This window comes from Dioscorea cayenensis, chromosome 10 (assembly GCF_009730915.1).
Source record: "Dioscorea cayenensis subsp. rotundata cultivar TDr96_F1 chromosome 10, TDr96_F1_v2_PseudoChromosome.rev07_lg8_w22 25.fasta, whole genome shotgun sequence".
Classification (NCBI taxonomy): Eukaryota; Viridiplantae; Streptophyta; class Magnoliopsida; order Dioscoreales; family Dioscoreaceae; genus Dioscorea; species Dioscorea cayenensis.
In genome coordinates, this window is record NC_052480.1 from 3,980,589 (window position 1) to 4,007,020 (window position 26,432).

Below are 26,432 nucleotides of genomic sequence, written 5' to 3' on the forward strand. Positions count from 1 at the left end.
TAATACAAAAATCCAAGAGGGAAATCTTGCAATTCTTGAACTATTTCCAAATTTCATCGAAGCTATGGCGCCGGTCCCGGCGAGCGTTGCGAAGCAAGCGGAGCTTCTCCGGATGGACGGCAATACCTACTTCAAGAAGGAACGTATCGGCGCCGCCATCGACGCCTACACTGAGGTTTTCCTCCAATCCAACCCCCATTTTTTTTTTTTTCGTTACCTTTGTTTCATGCGAAGGAGATCGATTCTCGGATGGATTTTGGTCTAGTTATTGTGATTGAATGTTTGGATTGGGATTTTTATTTGATTTTTTGTTTTTGCAATAGAATTGTTGTCAAGATGGAAGTTTTTCTTTCTTTCTTTCTTTGTTGAGTGGTGATCTGTGTGTTGATTTGGGGTTTTGTAGGCTATTGCGTTGTGCCCAAATGTGGCGGTGTACTGGACGAACCGAGCGCTTTGCTATAGGAAGCGCGAGTTCGTGGAATTGCAATGGTTTTGTTGTCTTGTTTTGGATTGGATTTGAAGTAATTTTCTAGATGGGTTTTGTAGGGAGTGGGCGAGAGTTGAGGAGGATTGCCGAAGAGCTATAGCAATTGATGGCGGTTCTGTGAAGGTATTGCACTTTTCTGATTGAACTTCATTGACTGTCATTTTGGTTGGCTGTTCTGATCTAAAATACTGTCCAATTTAGGTGATTAGGTTATCTTGTGTAGTTGTTATTGTCTTGAAGGATTCATTCCGGTTGGGACTTTGACGTGACCCAGATTTGGGTAGTATTATGTATTACCAGTTGGTTTTCTTTGTATGAGGAAGCTTGGAAGATAAACATAGTGTAAAGCTGCTAGCTTAGTTTCTTGTTCCTCGTACACTCAGATTATTACCATCCTTTGAAAGCTTAAGCGTTCTGTTCAAAGTTGATTTCAATGTTTCAAAATTTGCTGTTCTTTTTAAGATTGTTACTTAGTATTTATTGTGTATATTGGACAAGTTTAAAAAAAATCCTTTTTTTCTTTCTTTCTTTCTTTCTTCACCTTCTTTCATGGTTAAGACATAAGAGTTTGAAGTAGTGAGGTTTCCTACCAGACTTTGTGTCTAGGGATTAGTAAGACTTTAAGGAAAGAAACTTGATTTTATCATCTTAACGTAAGGTATTCCATACTTCTCAGATTTAATTTATTTTGGTAGGATAAACATGCTTTTATTGGAATCTTTAGTATGGTAGGGTGTTCCTTGACTATGGTACCTGGCGATCTTCAGTGAGTCAATATTCACACATTTGCTTACTGTCGGTGGAATTTAATGCAATTGCAGTTAATTTATCTATTTCTTAATACCCTTAGGTATAAGCTGATTGTGGGCTTAGCTCATATTGGCCCAAGGCTATCATATTGTTTTCTTCCTCCTGAATTTTTTTTTGCAAAGTGACAAACTTCTCATATATGAGTCCACGTCACAACTCTTTTGTCAATAGGTGGGTCATGCAGAATACGTGGCTCATCGTTTAAAGGTTTAAATAGTTTCCATTATAGATAATTCCTAAATCTGGGTTACACTTTGGTGTATTATTATTTACATTAAAATGCTACTGTGAGACAACTGGTTTATGTATTGGAATACACTTCACTATTATTCATTATTGTAGTAAATATGGTGCTAACACCTCTCAGAAGCCATGGATGTGGATTGTGGAAATATCCTGTACATGTTCACACAAATATTGTGATATATTTATTGCCATTTGTTTGTTTTCATATCCATGATTCCTTTTAGCAGGATGGTGCATTACTGTTGATCATGCTATTCCGGCATTTATTAGCAGGATGATTTCCAGCTATTAAAAGTTATGACCCTAGTTTGCAATTCTGGCTTAGCCACTATATGAGCTATTAAAGGGTATTAATTAGAAAAAATTGTGGTCGCCTTGTGCTTTAGGCTTTGGCATTTTTTTTTAAAACAGGTACTATTGTATGGTACTTTCAATTATCGTTTGTTTTGTTTTTCAAAAGTCCTTCATCTACACCTATTGAGTATGCACACCATTATGATGCTTTGAAGAAATTGCTATAATTTTACATAGATAGGTGATGACAAACAGATGTAAATGCGAGCATACCTTGTTTATGTTTTTCTTTGGGATTCACTTCTAGTGTATCATATATCATGTTGATTATGATCAGTTCATCTTCAAACAAAGCTGTATAATGTCCCTTGATTCTTAGGTTCTGTTGAGTAAGTTTTCATTATATTTCTATAAATTAGAAGTTTTTGTGTAATTAAGCCAAGCTTGTGCTATGCTTGGCTTTATTCCCTTTAAACAAATTGATGATAAATTATTAATAAAGATGTAACATTTTTATAATAACTATTATATTGGATCTTGGACTACTAGAATGTGTATATGTTAGTTACCAAGCCTGACAAGTGGGCCTATGACATTTAAACTTGACATGTATAATTATTCAGTCCAGACCATCGCTCAAGCTTGGATTGTTTATTAATCAAACAAGCTTGAGACGGCCAAAGCTCTAGTCAAGCTTAAATCTTCCCCTGATGACGCATGATACTGATAATAGAAGCTCTTGCTTTTGTGTTTGCATGTGAAGCATATAAATCCAATATTTTGAAAACTAGCTGGCTCATGTTATTCTCGATGAACATTATATATATATATATATATATTTCCATAGCTCCCTATTCAAGCTCTTAACCATACATCATATCCTATAGTGGCAATCTATCAGCTTTTTTGGATCCATATAATAATGTAATATATATTTCTAGTAGATTCAAATTTCATTTACATAATCTGAACAACAAAACTGTTCTTTGTTGTGATGTGCATGCTGATGAGTGCGCTGAATTTCTTTATTATGTTTGCAGGCCCACTATATGCTGGGATTGGTATTGTTGGAAAAACAAGAATATGCAAGCGGCATTAAGGAACTGGAGAAGGTCAGTAACTTTTATTAGAACAGTTATTTAACTACATTTCTCGCTCCTCTATTTCCTCCCACTCCACCCCAGCCCATCTGCATGTATTTGGAGTTTTGAGACCCCTCTAACAATTTAGATGTAGCTTGTCTTTGTTCTACTGCATCTAAGTCAGAAGTAGCTTTGTGTTTGTAACAAGAAGTCAGTTTTCTTATCTCCCTTCCCCAGCAAGGTCTTTTAAATTTTTCTGTTAAACTCTGTGACTCTAAGAACTATACTCATACAAGTTTCGATCCTTTGACATTAAGTGAAGTAATACTGACTGTTTTAATAAATTTCTTTTTACTTAGGCTTTAGATCTTGGAAGGGGTGCAAACCCTCAGGGTTACATGGTTGAAGAGATTTGGCTGGTACTTGCTAAAGCCAAGTACAACGAATGGAAACAATCATCCAGTGAAAGATTACAGAGGCTACAGAACTTAAGGTAAGAGTTGAATTGCTGGGTAATGCAACTATTTTGATTTGGGTGCTAGAACTGCATTGCTCCAGATATGCCACTACTAAGATATGCTTATATTTCAGAGACGCATGTGAGAAAGCTTTGAAGCAGCATAATCTTCTTAGTGTTTCTGAAGCCCGAGATAGTTCCAATGACAATATAGATGATTGCTCCAAACAATTTGAGTATCTGTCAGAGGTGTTCCATAAAGCTGCACTTGTTGACAGGCCATCTCAGGTCAAATCTCTGTGGTGCTGGTGCATATGGGATTCCCAGAATCATCTGTTCATGTTCATTAATTCTCAAGATTTCAGGTACCTGACTACTTATGCTGCAAAATCACATTGGATATCTTTCGAGACCCTGTTGTCACTCCGTCTGGTATAACATACGAAAGAGCAGTGTTGCTTGAACATCTGCAAAAGGTGATACTTAGTTTCATATCATATAGCATCAAGCTGTTTCTATCCTTGAGTATGATTTCATGCCTTGACATTAAATTAGGTTGGCAAGTTTGATCCATTGACGCGGGTACCACTAGAGCAACACCAGCTGACCCCAAACCTGGGCATCAAAGAGGCAGTCCAAGCATTCTTAAATGTGCATGGTTGGGCTTACAACATGAATTGAATGATTTTACACCTCCGAACAATCTGCGGCTTTTCTTTGATTCTTCATTACTTGTTCAGCCTTCTGCAAACTTGTACAGATAGATCGATACCGGTTTCTTGTGTGCAGTCTGAAAATATGGTTTTGTGTAGGAAAGTTATGCATGAAGTTGAATGGTGCACCAGCTTGATGCAGGTTCTGTTCATTCTTTTATGTGAGCGCCAATGTGTAAGAATTATCTAAACTGATGCCATTTTGTTTGTATGTTGGCGTCCGTTGGCTATAAAATTGGTCTCCAGATGTGTTGCTAATCAAAGATATTAGTTTTTAATAGCCTCTATCTTTGTATTTTATGCTTGTTGTTAAGCATTGTTAGGAAAAATATAGGTTTGTTTTTTCTTGTTTTGGTAGGACTTTATTTATAAAAAATATTATTCATGCTGAATAGTTTGGCTGAAATTGGGGTCAAATGCTAACCCCGGAACTGGGGTTGCTAACTTCGGAGTCGGGATTAGTATTCGGTCCAAATCCCAACTATTCGGCCCGAATAGCATTACTTTTTATCTATCTATATATAAATGGCTGGTGATGTTTAAAATTTGGTTCATTTTTTGTTCTGATTTTTAAAATTACTTTGTTCATGTTGCACTTTCATTCAAAGTAATTGAATGTGTTTTCAATTAAAAAAATTATATAGTAGTTGTAGAAATCTTACTCTTTAAGTTATCTTATTTGTTATGGTTAAAGTTGACATTTTATATGTACGAAGATGTACTCTTTACCTATTGAAGAAAATTATATTTATTCAATTTTTCCATGCTATTGTTGAGATGTCCCAGTTATTTGTTGTGATGTCACACGTATTGTTCAGTTCCGTATATTATTTATTTTTCACCGGGTACTACTTATCTAATATTTTCACAATCAAATTATCCTACTTATTATGGTGAAGATTATATATTTAATTAGAAATTATGGATTCATCCAATGGTAATTATCCCTTTTTTTCGACTTTGTTAAAAAAATTATATATTTGAACTTTTTTTTTAAATAACCCATTACTCTGAGCAAGTATAGCCTCGGAATGGATGATGCTTCATGTATTTTCTCCAACATTTTGATCTTTAAGTCATTTTAGATTCACTCTTACTTCTTTTTTTAATATATATCCCACCAATCTCATCTATCAAATAAGTGCTTGAATGCAAGGTGAAAAAAAAAACATATCTTAAAGAAAAAGAACGATAACAAAAAGAGGAATATATTAAAAAAATTAGTAATTTTGGTATTATAAGAATTTAAAGAATATATTTAATATTTAGAAGGACTATACAGGAATTACAAGTAAAAATAAGACCTGCTTATCACTGCAAATGTCAGAGGAACTTTACAAATTAGTTTTTAAATGTCCCATAACTTGTATGTCGTTTATTATTAAATAAATGTAAGGGCAGGTAGGTTGGCCAATCTATATTACATTAGTATAAGAAAAATAATTATGCCTATTTTAAAGGATATAAGAGCAAAAGCAAACCAATAATAATATATTATATTCACAAACTTTCATATATTTTTCTTTTTTCAACTTTTCAAGAATTTATAAATTTATTAATATTTCTAACCATAGTTATCAAACCCGGCCCGGGCATTGATCCCGAGTCGAGGCTCCTGGGTCACGAATAATTCGTTCAACAGTCGAGTTATTTTAGGGTCAATCTCTGGGTTAATAAAAATATTTTAAAATATTTTTTTTAAAATTATAAATTAGTTTTTAATTATATAATGATATATCATAATAATATCCATGAATTATTAGTTATCAAATAAATAATTTGATGGAAAAATACAAAAACAATTGCTTAATTTTTGATTTGGAAGTATTAGAAAAGAAGAAAAAAGCTCAAACTTCACATAATATCAATACATAACAATACTAATTCACAATAAAAGTTTAAATTTATTATCAAACTATCAAACCAAACTCAATCCGATATATAACCAAAGTTCAAAATTGAAATTACAAATCAAAGCGATCGATTAGTCTCGACCGTCGAGTTAACTCTGGTTCACTAGCCGGGTCAATCGGTCGCGATCACTGGGTCAATCCGGTCCAACCACCCGGTCAAAAGCGGGTCAATGCTGGTCGAACGGGTTGATTGTATAACCGGTCTAATTAAAGACCCGGACCGGTTGAAGCACCGGGTCACCGGATCAACCGGTCCGACCGCCGGGCCGGTCCGGGTTTGATAACTATGTTTCTAACTAATATACCAAAAATAGATGGTATGAAAGAGATGCTAATCTTTCAAACTATCAAATCACCAACATAAACAACTCATTTGCTATCAATAAAAAAACTAACACAAATTCAGTTCACCACATGTTGAAAACCTTTCCTTCATGTCATTATTATCACCAACTTGCTACAACTTTTTCAACAATTATTGAATTCCTTTTCATATAAAAAGAAATAAATCATATTAAATTCACAATGATTTCAAAAACTTTTGTGATTGTGATTGTAACATGCCATATTCAAAGAGTTTGAAGGATATGAAAAATGGCCATTAACTATTTGATCAAAAACCCATTTGTTTGCAGCCTCAGTGTAATGAGCTCCATCCCAACTCACTCTCTTGCTTGAATCCATGCATGACTTCCCAATTAGAACTTCATTTCCATGCACACTCACACTAGTTCCACACCTTGCTATTGAATCATAGTTATATGCTCCTCCACCATGCCCACAACAAGCCATTAATGGCTTCCTAAATCCTGTGAAATTAAGTTATGGATTAAAACTATCTCGATAATATTGATATTTACCAAATTAACTGATATGGGACTACTTACCGAACTTGGTGGCTTGACTGATCAGTAAGTATTTAGCAGAGTAGATATCAACATATGTGAATGCTGCAACTGGGAATTCTTTTTGCAACTGAGCTACAGTTTCATTGAGCATTCTGTTGAACTTCTTGGCAAGTTCATTGAAAACTACAGCACAGCCTACAGAGTCTAGTTTTCGATACCCGGGGACTTGTCGGAGAACATAAGGCAGGCAGCCTAATGGACCAGTGTTATGTATCCAGAAGTACCTTCCCCCATTATTGTATAAACTCTGTTTGCATCATAACTTCTTTAGTTTTCCATCATCTAAATAAATTTCATCAATGGAGCAACTTATTATAGTTAGTCATGTTGCAAAAAAGATCAATCAATTCAGTTGTGATCTCATGTTAGATACCAACCTTTATGGTTTTGGAAAAGGCTTTCATTGCATCATGGATGTATTGCTCTGCAGAACTGTTGCTGAAGTAGAGTGCAGTGAGATCATTCTGGCCAATGTCTATGATGTACAAAGCTCTTGAGAAGTAGTCCTTCATTGGCATCAAACTCTTGAGCACTCCTCCTGTGTATATATTGAAATTTGAAATGTTGATTTACTGATAAAAAAATTTAGATACTGAACACTTGCCTTTTCTAAGTATAAATTGGGATCTGGATTGAAATTGTGAGAATTGCATGGCTTGGATGTCCAGAGAGAATGGACTGTAGCCACCTTGAGCAAGTGTTATGTTTTGAGGAATGATGGTGGATAAACTTGTGGCGAAGTTTGCACCATGGCTGAAATTTGCACCTAATGAATCTAGATAAGAACTCAGATATGGAAGTCCAAGGTTCTCAGCTGCAGTATCAGAAAAAAACATTAGTTTGATGTCATTGGATTTAGTAGAGTTATGATGTTATTTTACCAATGAAGTCGATGATTAGGCGGCCATCGGAGAATCTGCTGGAGGGCATATGGAAGAAGGTATCTCCATATGGTGAGCTGAGAGGACCGAAGGCAGCGGAGAAGCCACCGGTGTCAGAGTTTGAGTCCCCCAGAGCAAAGATAGCAGGGAAGTCACAAGGTTTGCAGAGGATTGATGGCAAAAGTAAGAGAAAAATGTGAAGTGATGCAATGGAACTTAGGAGACTCATTTGGTGAGAGTTTGAAAGGTAGTTGTGATTGGAATGAATGACAATGCCATTGTGATTTATACATAGCATGTGAAGAGTAGATCAATTGGAGATTAAATAATAGACAGCTGTTTGTTAGGTGGATTATTTTCAGGTTGCAGGTCAATGAAATTTGTTTATTTGTCTGGTCTTTGCTAATCATGGAACCCTGTTCACAAATCTCTAGATCTTAAGAAAATACGATGAATTCAATATAGTACCTGACTCTTAAATAATCATATAGTGTTTTTTTTATTGATTCACCAGAAAAGAAATGTAAAATTGGCTCAATTTAACGCCATGGTGGATTCATCTTATACCTTTAACTTTTTGTACTTCAATGAAGGACTGAAAATTTACAGAAAAAGGTATAAAAATATTGCACCATCTTTAACTTGTTTTATCTGTTGCTGCACTTTCAAGCGACTTCGACTTCCCGCACTCCCCGAACAAGGATATGTGTGTGCTCCTTCGTGACCGTAAGCGAGTTCCTTGCTTCAGCTGAAATCAAGAAGTATATTTTATGTCATATTAGATCAAATTCATTGGACAGGTGAAAAATTGTGCATGAGTTCACAGATTTTTGGTCCATACCTTCCCTCTGTTTGATTTAGGAATATTCCAACAAAAAAGGCCATCACAACCAGGTGCTGAATCATATTCCCTGCAGGATAACATATTGACAACTAAATTATAATACAATTCAAAGAAAGTAAATAGGTGGCAATAGATCATAAAAAACTTACGTGTTTTCTTTCTCAGAATTTGCAGCAAGGTTGTTATTGTGCAGTAAACTCGGAGAAATGGCAGAGTGGTCGACCCTCCTTGAAGTTTCTTCATTGTATGTGAGTCGAGAATTACAAACTTTTAAGGCTTCAATCTGCTGATTCAGATCTTCTTCCCTGCAGCTGGATGATCTTGGCACTACTGAAGACAAACTGAGACTAGCACCATTTTGTGGATGAATTTGATTTTTTTCGCGTTTCAAGTGACTCAAAGACCCAGGGGTACATTTTTCTTCGGCTTGAAGCCATGCACTTTCCAGTTTTTGCTCATCTGTAGTGCCCATCAGAGTTCTATGAACCCGGCCATTCTCATTTCTGCAATGAATTGCATCAGATTTATTAATGCATCCATTCATCGCTGCAGAGTGTTCATGTTTTTGTAGTGTTCTTTGGATTATAGACCTCAAGTAATCAGGACTTTTCCTAGAGAACTCACTGGCTCCGTGTTTTCTGTCTTTCTCAGAATACTCATCGAATTCATCAGATTGATTCATTTTCTTCTTTAACAAGAGCTTAACATTCTCCGCTTGATCTCTTGCGGAAACCATCACTACAGATTTTCCCTTTGTGTAATATTCCGACATCAGGCCAATTCTAATCTCCACACTGTGCCTCAAGACCATATCAAGAGAATTCTTTATGCTACTCGAGAGCCTTTCCACTTGGGATTTAATATTATCATCTGTAAATCCTATAAAAGCCACCAGAATACCTGCAAGTGGGAAGACATCAGGTACTAATCTTGTGATCTAGCAAACAAGAATAGAATAAATCTAGTAAATTTTCTTTGCAAGACGAGCATGACTTGGTCTCTTATTCTCATAAAATGATCCAAAACCTTTGCAAATGTACACTATTATCATAAACTTCATACACAGTTTTGTTATTTCATTCTTACAAAAATTATGAGCCTAAATTTGTGTGTGTGTGTGTGTATCTCCAGTGTCAATACAGAGTTCTTTCCTTTGTTTGATCTAATTGCTAGTACCTTGAATTGAAATCAGATTTTTGTCTTCGACAAATCAGGATTAGATAAAAAAATATCCTCCATAGCTACATTAGAACTTTTAGATCCGACTTTAATAGTTTATAAACATTAACAAAGGTTCTAGATCGAAGTATTAGTTATGTTAAAAGGATACGTAGATAAAGATCATGGCTTACCTTCGGATTCTGTGATTGATACCAACTTTCCATGGTCATAAAGCAATTCTCTGAGTTTCTTTGAATGGCATCTCTCAATGCACCTTTTCCAAATTTCAGCCAAATCTTTTGACATTTCATGATCAGTAGATTGATCTTTTGAAGGCAACAATTGGCTTGGTAAGCTTTCACTTCTTCTGTGTCCATGGGGGGTGGGACTTCTGCCAGTTATTCTCATCAGTACTGTACTTAGTTCATGGGAAATAGCTGGAGTTTGTTGTGCATCATGACCAGAACCAAGTTGGAGCAAGGCTGCAGTGAACCATGTTGACCGCTCGCTTGAAACCTTTAGCTGCTTTTCAGCATCAGAAAGAATCTTCAAAGCTTGCTGTAATCTCTCCAATTCACCTTCAGTTACTAGAAACATACAAAGAAAAGCAAAGGATGAAAATGAAGACACCTTCAGATTCATTCAGGAGTTACTTTAGGAAAGAGTCTATGTTCTACTGAAAAAAAAAGTCACCAGAATTAAAATAAGTTATGAGCAAAAACACAAAAAAAGGGAATAACCACATTATGGTAAGAATGTGAAGTTGAATTTAGACATGCTTTGTCTTTCAACTTCTCTATATACTTTCTATGTTAAGCATCAATGAAATGGATTCTAGATGCACGTTATATACTGTAAAAAATCGAAACAGTCATGTTGTACTATCACTCCTTAAAGTTTTAAAAGATTTTCCATTCAAACCAAAACATATACTTACAACTTCGTCCACCAAGAACTGTGCCACCGCATTCTGAATTCGTCAACTGGTATGTGCCAGCAATAATGTCCATTATAAGTGCAGCTAATTGGTTCATCAAAGCCATTGGATCAACACCAGAATCCATCAGCTCTCTGGACCTTTTTCACTGTTTCTGCAGTGTCTGATGACATTGCTATCTCCAGAAGATCAAGTAATCTTTCCTCTGAGACGATTCCCTAACTGAAACAGTCACAATGTATGTATAGTTACTAAAAATATTTCCAACAAAAACATGGATAAAGGTTGAATAGGACTTGGAGCATAACATGGCTGAAGGTTTGAATGCACATATAGACACTACAAATGAGCGAAAATATATATTCCAAAGCATCTCCTTCAACCTGATTTAAAACCTAAACATAACAACTATCTGAATGCTCCTTGTCTAGAAAAGAGTTCCCAGATTGGTCTAAACATTCATTCCTTGGTAAAAGTTACAGTGGCAGAAGCAAAAGTAGTAACTGTGCAGTAAGGAGAGGTAAATCCCTAATGAGACTAATCTAAGGCAAGGGTGAGATGAATATTCAGAAAACTCTCCTCTTATAGATATGGTTTGTGTAATCTAATTTGTTGGAGACAGAGTTCAGCATTGTTTATAATTTTGTACATCTCTATTATATAAAGTTGAAATATAAAAAGAAATTATCAAATGGCAACTTACAAGATCATTCTGAGGGATGATGTGATTCTTTTTCCCAGCAAACTCAGCTGGTCCAACATTGTTTCTGCATCACGAAGTGATCCATCTGAATTCAAAAGCAATCACATTCAGAGCATCCAATTCAACGTCAAGTTTTTCTTCATCAGAAATCCTCCTCAACCGGCAAACAATATCAGCCTCCTTGATCTTTGGGAAAAGGTATTTCTGACATCGAGAGAGTATAGCACGAGGCAATTTGTCCGGATCAATTGTAACAAAAATAAAGACAACACGGGGAAGTGGCTCTTCAAGAAATTTAGTGAATGCAGACCACAACTTGGAAGATAACATGTGGCATTCCTCAATCACAAAAACTTTGCGTCTTGACGATTTTCTGGCTACAGACATATTCTTTAATAGATATGTGAATCTATCCATACTCTTATTATCAGTGGCGTCCACCTCTATCACGTTTGATCCATTTCCACTGGAAAAATTCCTGCACTCTTTACAGAAACCACAAGGCTTTTTATGTTCAGTGGAGAGGCAATTCAAAGCAGCTGAGAATACCATTGCTGTTGCTGTTTTTCCAGTCCCCCGTGGACCATAAAACAAATACGCAGGGGCTATTCTCCCCCTTATGACAGCATTACTAAGCGATTGGACAACAATGTTCTGGCCCATTATTTCATCAAAAGACATCGGTCGGTGTTTCTGGTTCAAGCTTCTGCGATGCAGTATCTCCATGTTAGTTGCACCAGGTAGTGCTAATTCCCATCCATCTTGACTTTTACAGGTTGACCATCTTCGTCCATCTAATCGGCTCATCGCCTCCAAATCAAGTTCCCCGAAATTACTTGAAAGCTCATCAGTTGCAGCTTCTGATGATGAGCTGCCTCCACCACAGCTACTAGTCAGATGAGACAGGCCCTGGGAAGTTTTAAGCAAGTACTTTCGCTTTTGTGAAGCAGATAATCTTCTCTTATTATACAATTTTTGGCCCCTGCAAAGAATGCTGTTTCCTTTTCTCCTTAGAGTATCAGATAGTGAAGGAGAATACCAACCTCCACAGCCTGTATCTTTTGATCTTTTGGGCCAATAACAAGGAATACCACATCCTTGCTGTCCAGGTAAATCCATCTGATCCAATTCATCCTCATCAAATGAAGTAGTGCCATCCCATGACCCAGCAGTACTGGCATTTCGAACTCCATATCTGTTGTAAGAGCTAGTTGATATGGGAGTATAAGAATGTGATGACTCCTCCCGCCCAGTGTTTCCGAAGAATTTGGAGCATGACTGATTTCTACGTGCAGAAAGAGATAATAGCGGTGATGCAGAGAGAGCCGGGTATCCAGTTCCCTGAGCATACTCATGTGCTGGTTGTCTTAAATCTTCTGAGTTGCCATTGCCATGATCACTATCATCTGACTCCTCAACTTGGTTAAGTATTCCTAAGGAACTTGATGATCCTTCAAGGAACTTTGTAACTGCTGAATTCCTAACAATTTGCTTTCTTGAGGAGCCACTTCTCTCTGATTTTCTACCAACTCTTGTCACTGTTTTCTCCGGCTGCTTATCTCTAACACCATGTGTGCTCGCATAAACCTCGAGGTATGTATCACTCTTTGAATCTACTTTTGAAAGAATGCTAGAACTATCATCTAAGCTTTCGTCCACTGAATCCTGCCTGCTATTGTCATTTAATTTCAAACCTCTATCACTTGATTTACTTGAATGATGCCTCCAATTATACAGGTATACCTTTTTCTGACTGTTATCAGTTCGGGTTAATTTTGTTCCAGGTGCATTCCCACGTTTCAAATTATATGCGGCTGTGAGTGATCTGGAACTTAGTCGAGACCTCCAGGATGAACAAGTTTCAGGATCACGAAGGAACCTTGCCTTGCAGAGGGCACCAAGCTCCTTCTTCAAATGAAGTTCACTTGGACCCACATATGTCTCCACCATCTCCTTGTTTGATGTGAGAACCTGAAAGAAGACCACCATGTTCATTACAAACGCAACACTTGAACTAACAGGTGTGTTTATGAGTTGTATGTTTAGTCCATTGCAGATATACGTCAAAAATAATTTGAGTGCGCTTGTGAATACCATATGATTAAATAAGTTGTCTATTATTAGTAGATAATAAAACACTAATTTATCCTCAATTAGTCAAGTGCCTACTTGCCATGTTAATGGGAAGCAAAGAAGAACACTGCACAAGATGAAAGAACAAAGAAACAGCTTCACAATAAATGATCATCTACATTTAGATAAGGAATTAAATGTATCATATTATAGCTTCTTATGGGGCATTAACCCACTTGACTTGAAACAATTATATGTACGCAGAAAAGGAGCAGTAATAGAGTAACTCCATCTTGAATCCAATTTACATCCACATCTTTCTAAGAAAAAAAAAACTTTTACATCCATGTACCTCAGAATCACATTCTTCAGAAGAGAGAACCACTATGAGAGAACCACAAAAATGAAACCTTTGCGAGAAGAACAGAAACTTGGATCTCGGGAGTAATGGCGAATCTGGAAACAAAAGTATGGATGTTTATCACTCTCCTCCTACAGCACAAAAGAACGGCCAATATAGATCTGCAAGATAAATACAAACAAGTCCAAATTAGCGCTAAAAAACAAAATCTAGTCATCAATGAATCACTATACGAATAGTGCAAGTCCACACAAGCAAAAAAATATCAATCTTGTAGCAACGAACGATCTCAAACTCACTCTGGAAAAGACGTCACTTTTATCAACAAAATAAAAACAATGACGCATTCCTACTCAAAGCTGGAAGCTTGCAATCACTGCAATGTGTGAGTCCTAGCAATGAATCTAAAAACCCAAAACTTGAAAACTTCAACTCTCAAGTCTCAAGAATCAATCTCAACCCACATGCTAACTACAAACAACTCGATCATCAAAATCCAAATCAGAACCAAAAATAAAACAAAACAAAAAGGAAAAAAAAAAACAATTTTTTCAAAAGTACAGCACTAAAACAAGACCAACAACGCAAATCCAAACAAGCAAAACAATCATCAGTCTAGGATCAAAGAAATACCACAAAAGGCGAGCTTTTTTTTGAGGAAAAAAGCAGGGAGCTTGTGATGATCTGCAACAAGAGGGAAGCAACGATGAATCTGAAAACCAAAATACCGGGAGAAATTTAGGGAAGGGTTTGGATTGGCGCGCCTCGAGGATGGCAATACCTCGCGGGCGGCATTGAAATCAAAAGCCCCGCCCTCGAACGAGACGAGATTCCCTTTTTGCTCTTCTTACTTCTCACTCTCCCAACTCCCAAGTACTCCACTTTCCGTTATTTATTTTATTTTTATTTTATTTTTATCAATTATTGCCCATTATTAAATAATTATAATTACTAATAATTAAAAAAATATTTATTTATTTAGTATATGTTAAGTTAAACTATAAATGCTCTATATTACATTAAATGAGACCATATGCATTCATAAATGAGATTTACAAGTGAATATATATATATATATATTTCTTCTGATTCTTTTTATTTGTCAATTTTAACTAATTTATTTGTATTACGAAAATATGTTAAAATTATTTGATAATTTAAAATTTATAAAAAAATAAATTAACTTTCCAATATTATTTTTATTTAAAATATTTTTTAATAAAATGTGTAGTTGTATAGTTTATTGGAAATTGTAAAAATACATTAAATATAAATAGTAAATTTGGAAAAACAATATTTAATGCTTCATAAGTTTTCAAAATGGACAAGTAAAAATTACCATAAAAAACCTCTAAAATGTGACAAATAAAAAGAACATGAAGGAGTACAAACCAAGAGTCGTATATTCACTAAATTTAGTTTAGATTTTCAACATTCACAATTAAGCACAATCTTGATTTTCTCTTTGTCGCTTAATAATCATAGGAAAATATACCGGCATAATCTTGAGTTTGTCATGCAGTTATTAGTATTTGATGTCTACTTTAATTAAACTTCAATTTGACCCATATTATCTGTCATCGGAAAAATCTCAACATATCTTTCAAGTTTTTTACATTCTCTTTTTATAATCAAATATCTTAATCAGTATCTACTTGGTAAGATTAATTTATGTATTTGTACTTACGTTTTTTTATTTTAACATTGTTATTATTTTTATCCCTTCATTGAATGTGGCACTCCAAAAAGCTAACCGCATTAATTCCTAAGCTTTTTGTTTTTGATTTATTCAATTAATAGCTCATGGGTTTATAAATAAAACTATATGACATTGGGGCCCAAAGTATTTATAGATTATTTATGTTATGCTTAGTTCATAAAAATCAAATTGGAGGTTGTTGTGAAGGTTTTGCATATTAAATACTTTACTATATACAATCAATACTTGCCTTAAAATATCCCCACCCATTTCACATGATCTTCAATTATTTGCAACATCGCAAACAACCAAAAAGTTAATGTTCTTATCCATTTCTATTAAACTTTCCCTTTTTATATGCATTATTATAAAAAAATTCAAATACTATCATATTAATGTGACATACATATATTTACTTACACCTTAAACATGCATTGGGAGAGAGTTGAATTTTCAATTTCTCAAACAAGAGTTAAATATCTTAACTACTCGATCATTATAATGATACTTTAATTAATAATACTAGATATGAAATTTATTGAGAATAAATATACATTAAGGCTTTTTCATATATAAATAAATATATACTCCCTTGTTTCTTTATAGTTGTCACATTTAATTAATTTATACCAATTATAAAAAGTTGGTTAAAATTAGTTGATTACCTATATTTTATAAAAAATTCTATTACTTTACAAAATTATCTCTATTTAAAACCCCACTAGTGAAGAATATAATTTAATGTTTAGTTGATTTTGTTTTATTGAAAATTATTCAAGTAGATTAAATTAAAAGATAAATTTAAAAACATTATTTAATATCGTATAAAAGTTTCAATACGATAAAGTTAAAAAGACATAGAAAAAGTTTATAAACGTAATAACTAAAAAGAACAGATACATGGAAAGTTTTATAAATGCATATTTTATAATAATAATAATAATAATAATAATAATAATAATTCCTATATATTTGAAAGTGGTCCTAATTCCAAAGTCCAAACTTGTGCTTTCAGGCTTTAAACGATCCCAAGTACAAAAAAGTGTATTCATTTGTTTTTACTTGTCAATATTTATTGCATCTATATATCATGAATGAAGCCATATCTCATTGACTAATGATTACCTCTCTGAAATCTTTTGAGAAAAATAATTAGAACATTAACGGCGTGATTTTTCTTAAATTATTTGATATTGTTAATTTTTTTTATAAAACATGTTATATGGTTTTTTTTTTTTTTACTTTAATTGATATTCTTCCCTAAAAGTTATCATCCTAAGATTTTTTTTCCTTTTTCCATGTGTATATGTCTTTTCACAATTCTTTTTCTCACTTTCCAAAAATTTCTATGCATATATATACATAGTATATATGAAGAAATATCCACAATTTCATGATTTTTATATTAATATATCATGATTTTATTAATCATGAAATTGTGTATATTTCTTAATATATCAGTATATTACATTGAGTCAAATGTACCAATGAGTTAGATACATTGAAGTGGGTGAAATATCCTTATTGCTCTTTAAACACACATGTACATATATGTTTTAATAAAACATGTACATATATGTGATTACATATATATAATTATATGAATTATATGTATTTTTTATGCACGATGGATTCTGTTTCTTGTATTTATTATTTATGTGGTTATTAAAGTTGTTAAAGTTTTCCCTCAATTAAGTATTTAAAAAAAAAGCTAAAAACTATAAATTAGTTCTTACTCAATAGATATTTGTGTTATACATGAATATGTACTATGTGTATATAAAATATTTAATAGTTTACATAAAATTAATATTTTTAAAAGAAATCTTTATGAAGAAAGAGGTTATAAAAAAGGAAAAGTTTTATGGTATTTATTACGTTTCAAATTATAAAAAAAAATCTCCACTAATTTTTTAATATCATAAATTTTCCTATGTTTAAAGAACATTCTCCTTTTAATCTATTATTTTAATTTAGTTAAAATTTATAAAATTATCGTTTTATCTTATCTTATTTAGTTTTGTAAATGAGTTTGTCTCAATCTCGAAAGAGCTTGAGCTAGATTAGAAAAGTGCTCATCCTAAGAGCTTATATGCGGGTGTTGTTGATGAGTTCATGAGGCCCAATACTAAAGCTCATGATAACCATGCGAACTTGCATATACTTTGAAGAGTGCACTATGCCTAAGCAAACTCACCAATAAATTAATTTTAAAAAAATATATGATCACAATAGGTAAACACATGATCCATTTGACTTTCATGAAAAGAAATTGAAGATTCGGTTTTCTCTCAATTATGGTTTATGAGTATTACATAGAATGGTGGTTTGTTCATATTATAAAAACAAAATTAAAAGAAATTAAAAATAATTATATGAAAATTTTTAAAAAATCTTGAAGCATATTTCAAAGAAAAAAAATGAATTTTGTGGTACAAGAAGGTTAAGTGGGCTTGTGTCTTTTTGAAATTTTAAAAAAACACAGAATTCTTTATAAGTCAATGTTGGTATAAATACTCCTCCTCATTTGGCTCACAAGTCCTTTGTTTTTTATTTTTATTTTTTTGCTTTTGCTTTTGTTTTTGTTTTTGTGTTTTTGGGAAGAAGTTAACCTCGTGACTTGGCATAGGAAAAAGGGAATTTAAGCGCGGTGATTTTGACCTGGATAGTAGACACTAGAGAGGTTAGTTAGTGGACCTTTTATGTATGAAAGCAACAAGACACTGCCATAAAAGAAAATAAAAGAAAATAAAAGAAAATAAAAGCTATATAATAATATATATCTCTTGACAAGTGACTAATTTGATGGAACTCCTTCAAATAATATATTTTGGGCCTTTGCTTTTGTAGCATCTTGACTTCATTCACTCTTTCTTCACATGAGTGAGTGAGTGGACTGCAAGAGCTAGCTCTAGCCATTTGCTTGTCCTTTTCAATATTTCCAATCAAACCTTCACTTCATTACTAGTTGGATTATGGCAACAAAACAAGACATCTCATTGCACTCACTAATTGCATCTCTTGTTGGAATCAATAATTATTCACATCATCATTTGCTGATCTTGATAATTCATTATTCTAGCTTTTATTTTCAAATATCTGAATTCACCAAGATTTAACATCTTATCATTTATTTAGAGTCAAATTAAGATATCTTAACTCTTTGTTTAGACTATTTTCTAGAACATATCAGTTGGTTAGAAATGGGTGGTTTTTTACTAATGTATAGTTACACCAATTTCAACTATCATAAAAGTTGTTCATATATTCAATTTTTAGTTGATTCTAGTTATGTAATTGATGAAGATCATTTTGAAAATAAGATCAAATGTAGTTTTGATTATTTGTGTTCCACATTATACATGGAAAGAGTGTCCATGTGTCATTGGCAAGTCGTCTGATACTCTTTTGTCGTAGTGATCCTCATAAAAATGACTATATTTATTTGATCCTACTTGGATGTCAACATCTAAACGCTTTGCATATTTTTCCGATCCCTTTAACAATTGTTTTGTTGTACAAATGCCCAATTTTGTTTGTGGTTGCAATTCTTTCATGTATCTATTTAAGTGTTTATCTTTTATCTTGAGCATGATCTTCTATTTTGTTTGATTTTTTTATATTCTTCTTTTTAACATATTTTTTAGGTGGTTAATTTATTTATTTTTTTTATAGGGAGAATCTAATGTCTATTATGAGTCCATTTATATGAAACCATCCATAGTTTGATATATAGATATATATTCGCCAATGATCTTAGTTAAGGGCATCACATCATCTACTTGTTTGTTTTGAAAAGGGTTAGCAACAGTAACATATGGTCCACTGTTTTTGCTTTATTCTAAGTGGGCTATTAATGGAGCTGCATTACTCCATGGATCATGTGGACCTACCTATATTGTGCAATGAACTATTCAATGAATTCAAGACTTTACATGATCACATATCTAATTGCCCGGTTCACCTAACTAAATCATCATATTTCCTTTGTTTAAGTCATATATAAACACATGATCTTTTCTCCACTATTAATTAAAAAGCTCAATATATTATTATATAGACATGATTGCTTAACAACAAATTGGTGTATAAGAACAATAGAGAAAGAACAAGAGAGAAGGATAAAACCAACACTTACATGTATATATCTATGATTTATCACCATCATGAGAAATGTTGACATGTGGTGTCTATGAGAGAGCATTTATCATATAAATTAGATGGTTATATGACTTTTATGGTTTTGTATATATATGTGTGTGTATCTTAGTGCTTCAATGAGTGGGTCTTTAGTTGAAGAATTAATGGCTCGGTGATGAATAGTATATGTGTTGCATTCATGTCTAGTGCCTCAAGAACATTCCATGTGCATATGCCTAGAAGAATATATGGTTGATATGTTATATATATGACTGAAATAGGAACATGAGTTCTTCTTCTTGTTGTGTTTATATACATATACTCATGATTAGTTTTAAATTAATTATACTTTTTTTTTTAATTATCATCCACCAAAATGCTTCCTTCATTAAATAAATATCTCAAGAACTATCCAATTTAATGGCAATCATACTGAAATATGAAACATGACATCCTTGTGTATATTGACAATTATATATAATATTACAACATATATACTTATGTATAAACACACATCTATATATTAAAATTAAGAGTGCTTGTTTTGACTTGTTTAAAACCTGAATTTTGAATATAAACTCTATTTTTTCTCTATCTTTCTCAAATCTTATTCACTCATTTTTTATAGTGATTGAAAGGGATAGATGAGTTATAATAAGAATAATTATTGGCCATTGGTTGAAACTTGCTCATTAGTATATTATTCTATGTGTGGCTTATATTGTGGTACCTATGAATATGAATAATTTAATTACTTTCTAGGCCTCCAATTATCCAAAAGATTAGACACCGTTTCCCCTCAAAATAATTATTAATTTTTAATGCACGTCTTCATGATCTCCCCTCCATAGATCAAAGCCCTTTTGGTAAATATAATTGGCACACAAACTTAGGGGTCTTTGATTAATCAATGGCAAGCATATATACTTCACCATCCCTGTCAACCCAACATCTTTTCAATAAAATGGTTTTTATTTCCAAAGAATCAATCAATTCCATGGCATTAATCAAATCTTAATTTTTCTTTTTCATGTTTTAGATATTAGAATTCATAAAAAAAAGTTGAACTTTTTATCATCGAAAATACGGAATTATCAATGAGCATCTTGTGATAAAAATAATGCAAAGTTGAAGAAAACAAATCGATTATTCTCCAGGTTCTTGTTAGAAGATGTTTTGATTTTTTTAGTTTAACTTTGCAGAGTTGTAGTCCACTATATAATGCTTTTCTCCGATTTTAAATTATAAAATATGGATGTTTATATCTCTTTATTTATTTCTATCAAACTTTATAATGGGTCATCATTGTTTTTTTAATAGTAACATATAAAAAATTAAAAAAATAAAATAAAATGTATAGTTTTAGCTTGAGATTAAGAAAGATGTCAAAAGCATGGAACTTGGATAAGAAAATTTCATGAGGTAGGTGTTTTCATTTACATATTTTTGAAGAATTTCTATCATGTCCACTTTAGAAGTATAGAAACGCCAAATTGCTGAATGTTTGAAAAATTATTAAAAAATGTTTATTACTAGTTTTTGTTTTAAATGTAAAACAGAGGGAAGTGTTGGGATTTAATAGAGACTATATCACATTAAGAATGTGAAAATAAATAACTCAATAAAAGATCTTTTGAATTACATCCTCCGAATAATACAAAAAAAAATAAAAAAAATAAAAAAAGAAAAAAAGAGAAAGAGTGACTTAAAGATTGGAAACAAGAAATGTAGGAATTCCATTGGACCTTCATTATTATTTGGTATTAACATTACATATATATTATTATGAGCTGTATTATTTATCCTTATTTAATATTAAAAGTAAAATACAAAAGTCACCTTATATCAAATATAAGTAAGATATAAGAAAAAAGGAAAATTAAACTTTATAAACTTGCTTTATTATTTGCTTCAGAAAGACTGAGAGGTCATTTGGTATTGCTGGCAATTCATAGTTTTTGTTTTCAATTTCATGTTTTGAAAATAAAATTAAGAAAACATGTTTGGTATTTTATTTTTGTTTTAAAAAATTTTGACAACAATCCTCATGTTTCAAAACAATATTTTTTTATTTTCAACTTTTTTGGAAATTTTTTCAAAACTCTTCATCCCACCGTAAAAGCTTTCCTTTTCTACTCCTCTATCTCGATTTAATTTCTAATTCCTTTTAATTTTTAAAAAATATCATTTTTTTCACAAATTAATACTGATCATTTTTAAAAATATACTTTTTTTAATATATATATATATATATATATATATAAATTTATATATATATATATATATATATATATATATATATACATATTGGAAAATATTGTAAAAATCTATTGTTTGAGCTATTTTATTTGATCTCTAAAAAAAATTATGCTTATGTCTCTATATTGCCCCTTCTCTCCTTTTATTTTTTATTTTTTTAAATCGGATGGCTGCAATTTGAATATATATAATTTTTTAAAGCAAACACCAAAATATTTTTTAATCTCAAATGGTATAATTTTTATGAGACATTTTTACCCATACAATAGCAGTCTATGTTGATAATTTTATTTAATAATACAATTAATTAAGCTAATATGAAAAATAAAGTTTTATAAAAAATTATAAAAATATGAATTAAAAAAAATGATTAAAAAAATTCATAATAATATTGTGCTAACTAAACATATTTTTGTTTTCAGTTTTTTAAAATACATGGCAATTAGTGTATCCAAACATGTTTTTGTTTTAAAAAAAATTAAAAATAAAATAAAAATAAAACAAAAGTGAAACAAAAACAAAAAATGAAAAAAAGGGAAACGATGTCAAACGACTCCTAAATAATTTGTTTTCAATGACACTTGATGTTGATGAATGAAAATTTGCCATGTGTGTTACATTTTGATTAATTGCTTGTTTGGATTGGTTTTTTAAAAAAAAGTGTTTTTTTTTTATTTGTAGAAGCACTTTTGAAAGAATGCTTTTCAGATTAAGTTAAGTTTTTTTTGTATTTTATATTTGGATAAGCTAATGCATAAGTATCTTTATATGTGTGAAGTTGTTTGGATGTGGATTGTTAAAAAGACTTTTAGAGGTAGCAAATTACTAAAATGGACATCCATTGCGTTTTCATTGAGTTGCTATATACATTGTTATTGATAATGATAATGACAACACTAATGCTAATAATAATAATAATAATAATATTATTATTATTATTATTATTATTATTATTATTATTATTATTGGGAGAAAAATTGGGAAACAAAAAGTATAAAAACATAGTCATTCCTCTATTTAATAAGGGTAAGCTTAGTAATTTAACAAGTCCCAAAACAACCACAGAAGTGCTTCTTCCGAGGCAGCTACATGGCTAACTTTTATGAAAAAGCAGTTTTTCGACTTTTTATCATGTTTTCTGTAAAAGTTTTAATACAAACATATTTTTAAACTGAAATGTTATAAAGCAGTTTTTTGGGCTTTCCAAAAATTCAATTCAAACGACCTCTAAATATATATTAATGATTTTCCATAAAAATTCGAGGGCAACATTAATTAATTAACATTTTAATTAAAAATATCTCATTTTTGTTTGGTTTTAATTCAAAACTCATGATATATAAAATTAATTATTTTGATTAAAAATGTCTCAATTTATTTAGTTTTATTTAAATCTAGGAGAAATTTTGTTAAACTACCATATGGTTTAGTTTTTTTATCAATTCAAAGTTTGAATTGTAACACTATAGTATATGTAGTTTAAACTATTTGTAAAAAAGTACTAAAATACTTAACTTCGTTAATTTATACCTAAATTTATCTTTTTGCCCTTATTTACATTACCAAAAGGCGTATGTTCAAATCTACCTCCAAATATTATAATTACTTGAACAGTTTTAAAATACTATGCAAATAGACTTGAATAATTCTTATTAGTACATATATTGGTAATATAAATAAATACAAAAAGGTAAATTTAGGTCTATTTCTAGACATCAGCAAGAATTGACGGAGTTAAGCATTTTAACAATTTTTTTGCAAGTGGTTTAGATTATAAGGTACTAAAATATTACAACTCATACCACAAGTCCTAAATTGATAAAGAGACAAACTACAATGTAATTTAGCAAAATTTTCTCTTAAATCTAAGCACAAATTTATACAAGACACTGAGCTCAATTTATTAAATTAATCAATTCTCATTAAAATTAGGCATGGTAACTCTTATTAATATAATCTTTAATTTAGTCAATATTTAAAAGATCAGAGTTTTCATCACCGCTAATTTTACATGTTATTTGATTATAGATTTGCAATGCCAAAATGAATGATTGATCCATTAGTTCTTTATTATTATAGATGATGCAAATTGTCACTAGAGATATTTCCTCAAATATATATCTATATATATTACAGTATTGTGTGCATGTATTTATATGATTAATTATTCATCTACTATATGATAACGATTAGCTTATTGAAGAAGGATAGCAATTATCAAAAACAAAAATTTCATGGACCATACTAAACAATTTTTCAATTAATGAAACACAATGAAGGCCACCACTCAAGATCATTAGCAGCTTTAATATGTATTTGATATTAAAAAGAACAAAGAGAGAGTGACCTTAAAGATTGAGAGAAAGAGAGATATCTATGTATATATCTAAGAACTCAACAAGAGGGACCTCATTAGTTATATATATATATATAAGATTATTATTTAACTCTAATATTATATATGGCAATCTTAACAATGGCAAGGAGAGAGTGGATAGTAATGATGATGAGGAGAAGGAGTTTGGAGCTTGGAGTCAATGAAATGAAATGGTGGTAGAGGGAATAACAAGAGCTTTCTTCTTTTCATCTTTTCTTGTACACCAAGTGGGAGAGTAAGAAACATGAACACCTTTGTTCCCCCTTCATTCCCCACACTCTTCTCTTTGATGTTGATATATCTTAATTGGGAATCCAACACCAAAATTTTTTTTTTTAAAAAAAAAACCACAAATAAATAAAAATAAACACAGATAAAAGTCCCATGAGTCAAACCAGTTGTAATAAAGATAGCTTTTTTTCCTGCATGGGAATCCTATTCCCACAGTATTAGATTCCCTCTCCACCCTCCTCTAAAGAGTTGACCTTCCAAATCCACACTCTCCTACACTTAAAAATACATTTATCTCAAAGTGTCTTCAAAGTGGAAGCTTTTACACCCCAACCCATTTCTTTCTTCCAAAGTTTGGATTCTAATCTCTCTGAATAATCCATTTCAAGGTCAATCAATATTTGAGCATCAACCTCTCTTTGAATTTTCTACATCATTATTTCCTTACAAAACCTTATATGATTGTATGTACATATATATTTAAATCTCATGCAACGTCTCATTATTTCTTATATAACTAGTTAGTAGTGGTGATGAAGTTGAAGAGCAAGCTCAAGCAAGCTCTAGGATCACTCATGGAAATCTCCGGGAGCAGCACCGATATTTTCTCCGGCATTGATGCAGCCATTGCTCGTGGAACAGATCGTACCGACACACCGGTGGATGATAAATATGTGCATGAGATCCTCTTCTTGGTCTCGAATTCTCCCGGTTCCATCACCTTCTTAGCTAGACGTATCACTCGCCGTCTCGAGACAGCCACCGATGTTATCCTAGCATTGAAAACACTTCTTCTGCTTCACCGCTTGCTCCGTGGAGGCGACCGATACTTCGAGCAAGACTTACGCAGTCTTTGGTACTCCGGCGAGCTTCGAATTGATTTAGGATGGTCATGTAACGATTGTAATCGCTTGAGCTCCTTCATCATCAGCTACTCAGAGTTGCTCAAAGAAAGGGTTCAATGGATTATAAACCAGTCAGGTAAGCTTGAGCCAGTGAGACCATTAGGTTTAGAGATTCAATCATGTGAAGAGAACGCAATAGAGTTGGTGTTGCATAGGTTGTCTAAGTGCCAAGCTTTTCTTGATCTAACAATGGAGTGTTTACCTTCAAAGATTTGGCATTCAAGTAGAGTGACACAAGTCGCCATGAACATCATCCTGAGAGAGTTTTTCGGTGTATGTGTGCTTTTTGTGAGTGGATTGATATACTGCTGAATTCCTTCTCAAAGCTTGAGAAACCACAGAGGTTTTAGCATTGGATGTGGTTAGAAAGGCATGCAATCAAACTCCAAAAGCTTGATGAATATTATAAGAGTTTGAGAACAAGTATGGTAGGAAAGAGCTTGGATTTCCCTTCAGTGAGAGTGTTCACAGTGGAGGATGTTTCAGCAATGGATATGGCTTCAAGTGAGCAATTAAGTCCATTTCATTGTAAATTGGAGACAAAGATAAGCACAGTGTGGGTGGAGTTTGATGATGATGGTGATTCACAGAGTTCAAGCTTGTTTTCTTTTGGAGGATTTGAGGATCACCTTCTCACTAGCGCTGGAGATGATTTGATTACTGATCAAGGGGAGAGTTCTACTACTACTACTAATACCACAATTACTAGTAGTACTAGTAATTACATGCAGCTGTTGTAGATATGTTTTTCTGAGAGCTTTGATTTTCATGTATTCCTTTCTTTAATTTCTTTGTTATTAGTTTTCTGCTACTTTTGTTTGTTTGTTTGTGTAATGGTGCTGGGATTTGTTTTCTTCTTGTGGGTTATTGTAATCATAATGTTATTCTTTCTATTATGTTGCATAAATCCGAAAGTTTTTCCTATAAATCAAAGCTGAAAATTGAGAAAAA

General features: G+C 32.3%; 4 protein-coding genes across 4 annotated transcripts; 2 read left to right on the top strand and 2 right to left on the bottom strand.

The window, feature by feature from the left end:
• The first annotated feature begins 6 nt into the window (after window positions 1-6).
• LOC120270140 (E3 ubiquitin-protein ligase CHIP-like) lies at window positions 7-4,364 on the top strand. Its single transcript, XM_039277164.1, has 8 exons — window positions 7-175; window positions 404-471; window positions 547-610; window positions 2,878-2,949; window positions 3,279-3,412; window positions 3,511-3,664; window positions 3,742-3,852; window positions 3,932-4,364. The coding sequence occupies exons 1-8, from the start codon at window positions 65-67 to the stop codon at window positions 4,055-4,057; spliced, it is 840 nt and encodes a 279-aa protein (XP_039133098.1). The 5' UTR covers window positions 7-64; the 3' UTR covers window positions 4,058-4,364.
• Window positions 4,365-6,426: 2,062 nt separating this feature from the next.
• On the bottom strand, window positions 6,427-8,266 carry LOC120270506 (GDSL esterase/lipase At3g26430-like). The gene is made up of 5 exons (XM_039277540.1): window positions 7,792-8,266; window positions 7,515-7,724; window positions 7,288-7,448; window positions 6,890-7,157; window positions 6,427-6,811 (listed from the first exon to the last, which is right to left on the bottom strand). The coding sequence occupies exons 1-5, from the start codon at window positions 8,087-8,089 to the stop codon at window positions 6,534-6,536; spliced, it is 1,215 nt and encodes a 404-aa protein (XP_039133474.1). The 5' UTR covers window positions 8,090-8,266; the 3' UTR covers window positions 6,427-6,533.
• An 86-nt stretch (window positions 8,267-8,352) lies between these two features.
• Window positions 8,353-14,722, bottom strand: LOC120270507 (protein STICHEL-like). Its single transcript, XM_039277541.1, is given in 10 exon segments — window positions 8,353-8,539; window positions 8,633-8,702; window positions 8,785-9,535; window positions 9,988-10,383; window positions 10,734-10,878; window positions 10,880-10,951; window positions 11,433-11,531; window positions 11,533-13,407; window positions 13,862-14,031; window positions 14,504-14,722. Coding segments are annotated over 8 exon segments (3,498 nt in total). The 5' UTR covers window positions 13,387-13,407; window positions 13,862-14,031; window positions 14,504-14,722; the 3' UTR covers window positions 8,353-8,428.
• Window positions 14,723-24,909: 10,187 nt separating this feature from the next.
• Window positions 24,910-26,314, top strand: LOC120270201 (putative clathrin assembly protein At1g33340). The gene is made up of 2 exons (XM_039277231.1): window positions 24,910-25,769; window positions 25,874-26,314. Exons 1-2 carry the CDS (start codon window positions 25,110-25,112, stop codon window positions 26,219-26,221), a joined length of 1,008 nt encoding a protein of 335 aa, XP_039133165.1. The 5' UTR covers window positions 24,910-25,109; the 3' UTR covers window positions 26,222-26,314.
• The last annotated feature ends 118 nt before the right edge of the window (window positions 26,315-26,432 follow it).

Excerpts from the sequence above, each read along its gene's own strand:
- LOC120270140 (XM_039277164.1), top strand. The coding sequence starts at position 65 with ATGGCGCCGGTCCCGGCGAGCGTTGCGAAGCAAGCGGAGCTTCTCCGG. Across the intron at positions 3,413-3,510 it reads CAGAGGCTACAGAACTTAAG|AGACGCATGTGAGAAAGCTT; the intron begins GTAAGAGTTGAA and ends CTTATATTTCAG. Across the intron at positions 3,665-3,741 it reads TTGTTGACAGGCCATCTCAG|GTACCTGACTACTTATGCTG; the intron begins GTCAAATCTCTG and ends TCAAGATTTCAG.
- LOC120270506 (XM_039277540.1), bottom strand. The coding sequence starts at position 8,089 with ATGCTATGTATAAATCACAATGGCATTGTCATTCATTCCAATCACAAC. Across the intron at positions 7,725-7,791 it reads CCTAATCATCGACTTCATTG|CTGAGAACCTTGGACTTCCA; the intron begins GTAAAATAACAT and ends CTGATACTGCAG. Across the intron at positions 6,812-6,889 it reads CAGTCAAGCCACCAAGTTCG|GATTTAGGAAGCCATTAATG; the intron begins GTAAGTAGTCCC and ends TTAATTTCACAG.
- LOC120270201 (XM_039277231.1), top strand. The coding sequence starts at position 25,110 with ATGAAGTTGAAGAGCAAGCTCAAGCAAGCTCTAGGATCACTCATGGAA. Across the intron at positions 25,770-25,873 it reads TCGGTGTATGTGTGCTTTTT|CTTGATGAATATTATAAGAG; the intron begins GTGAGTGGATTG and ends AAACTCCAAAAG.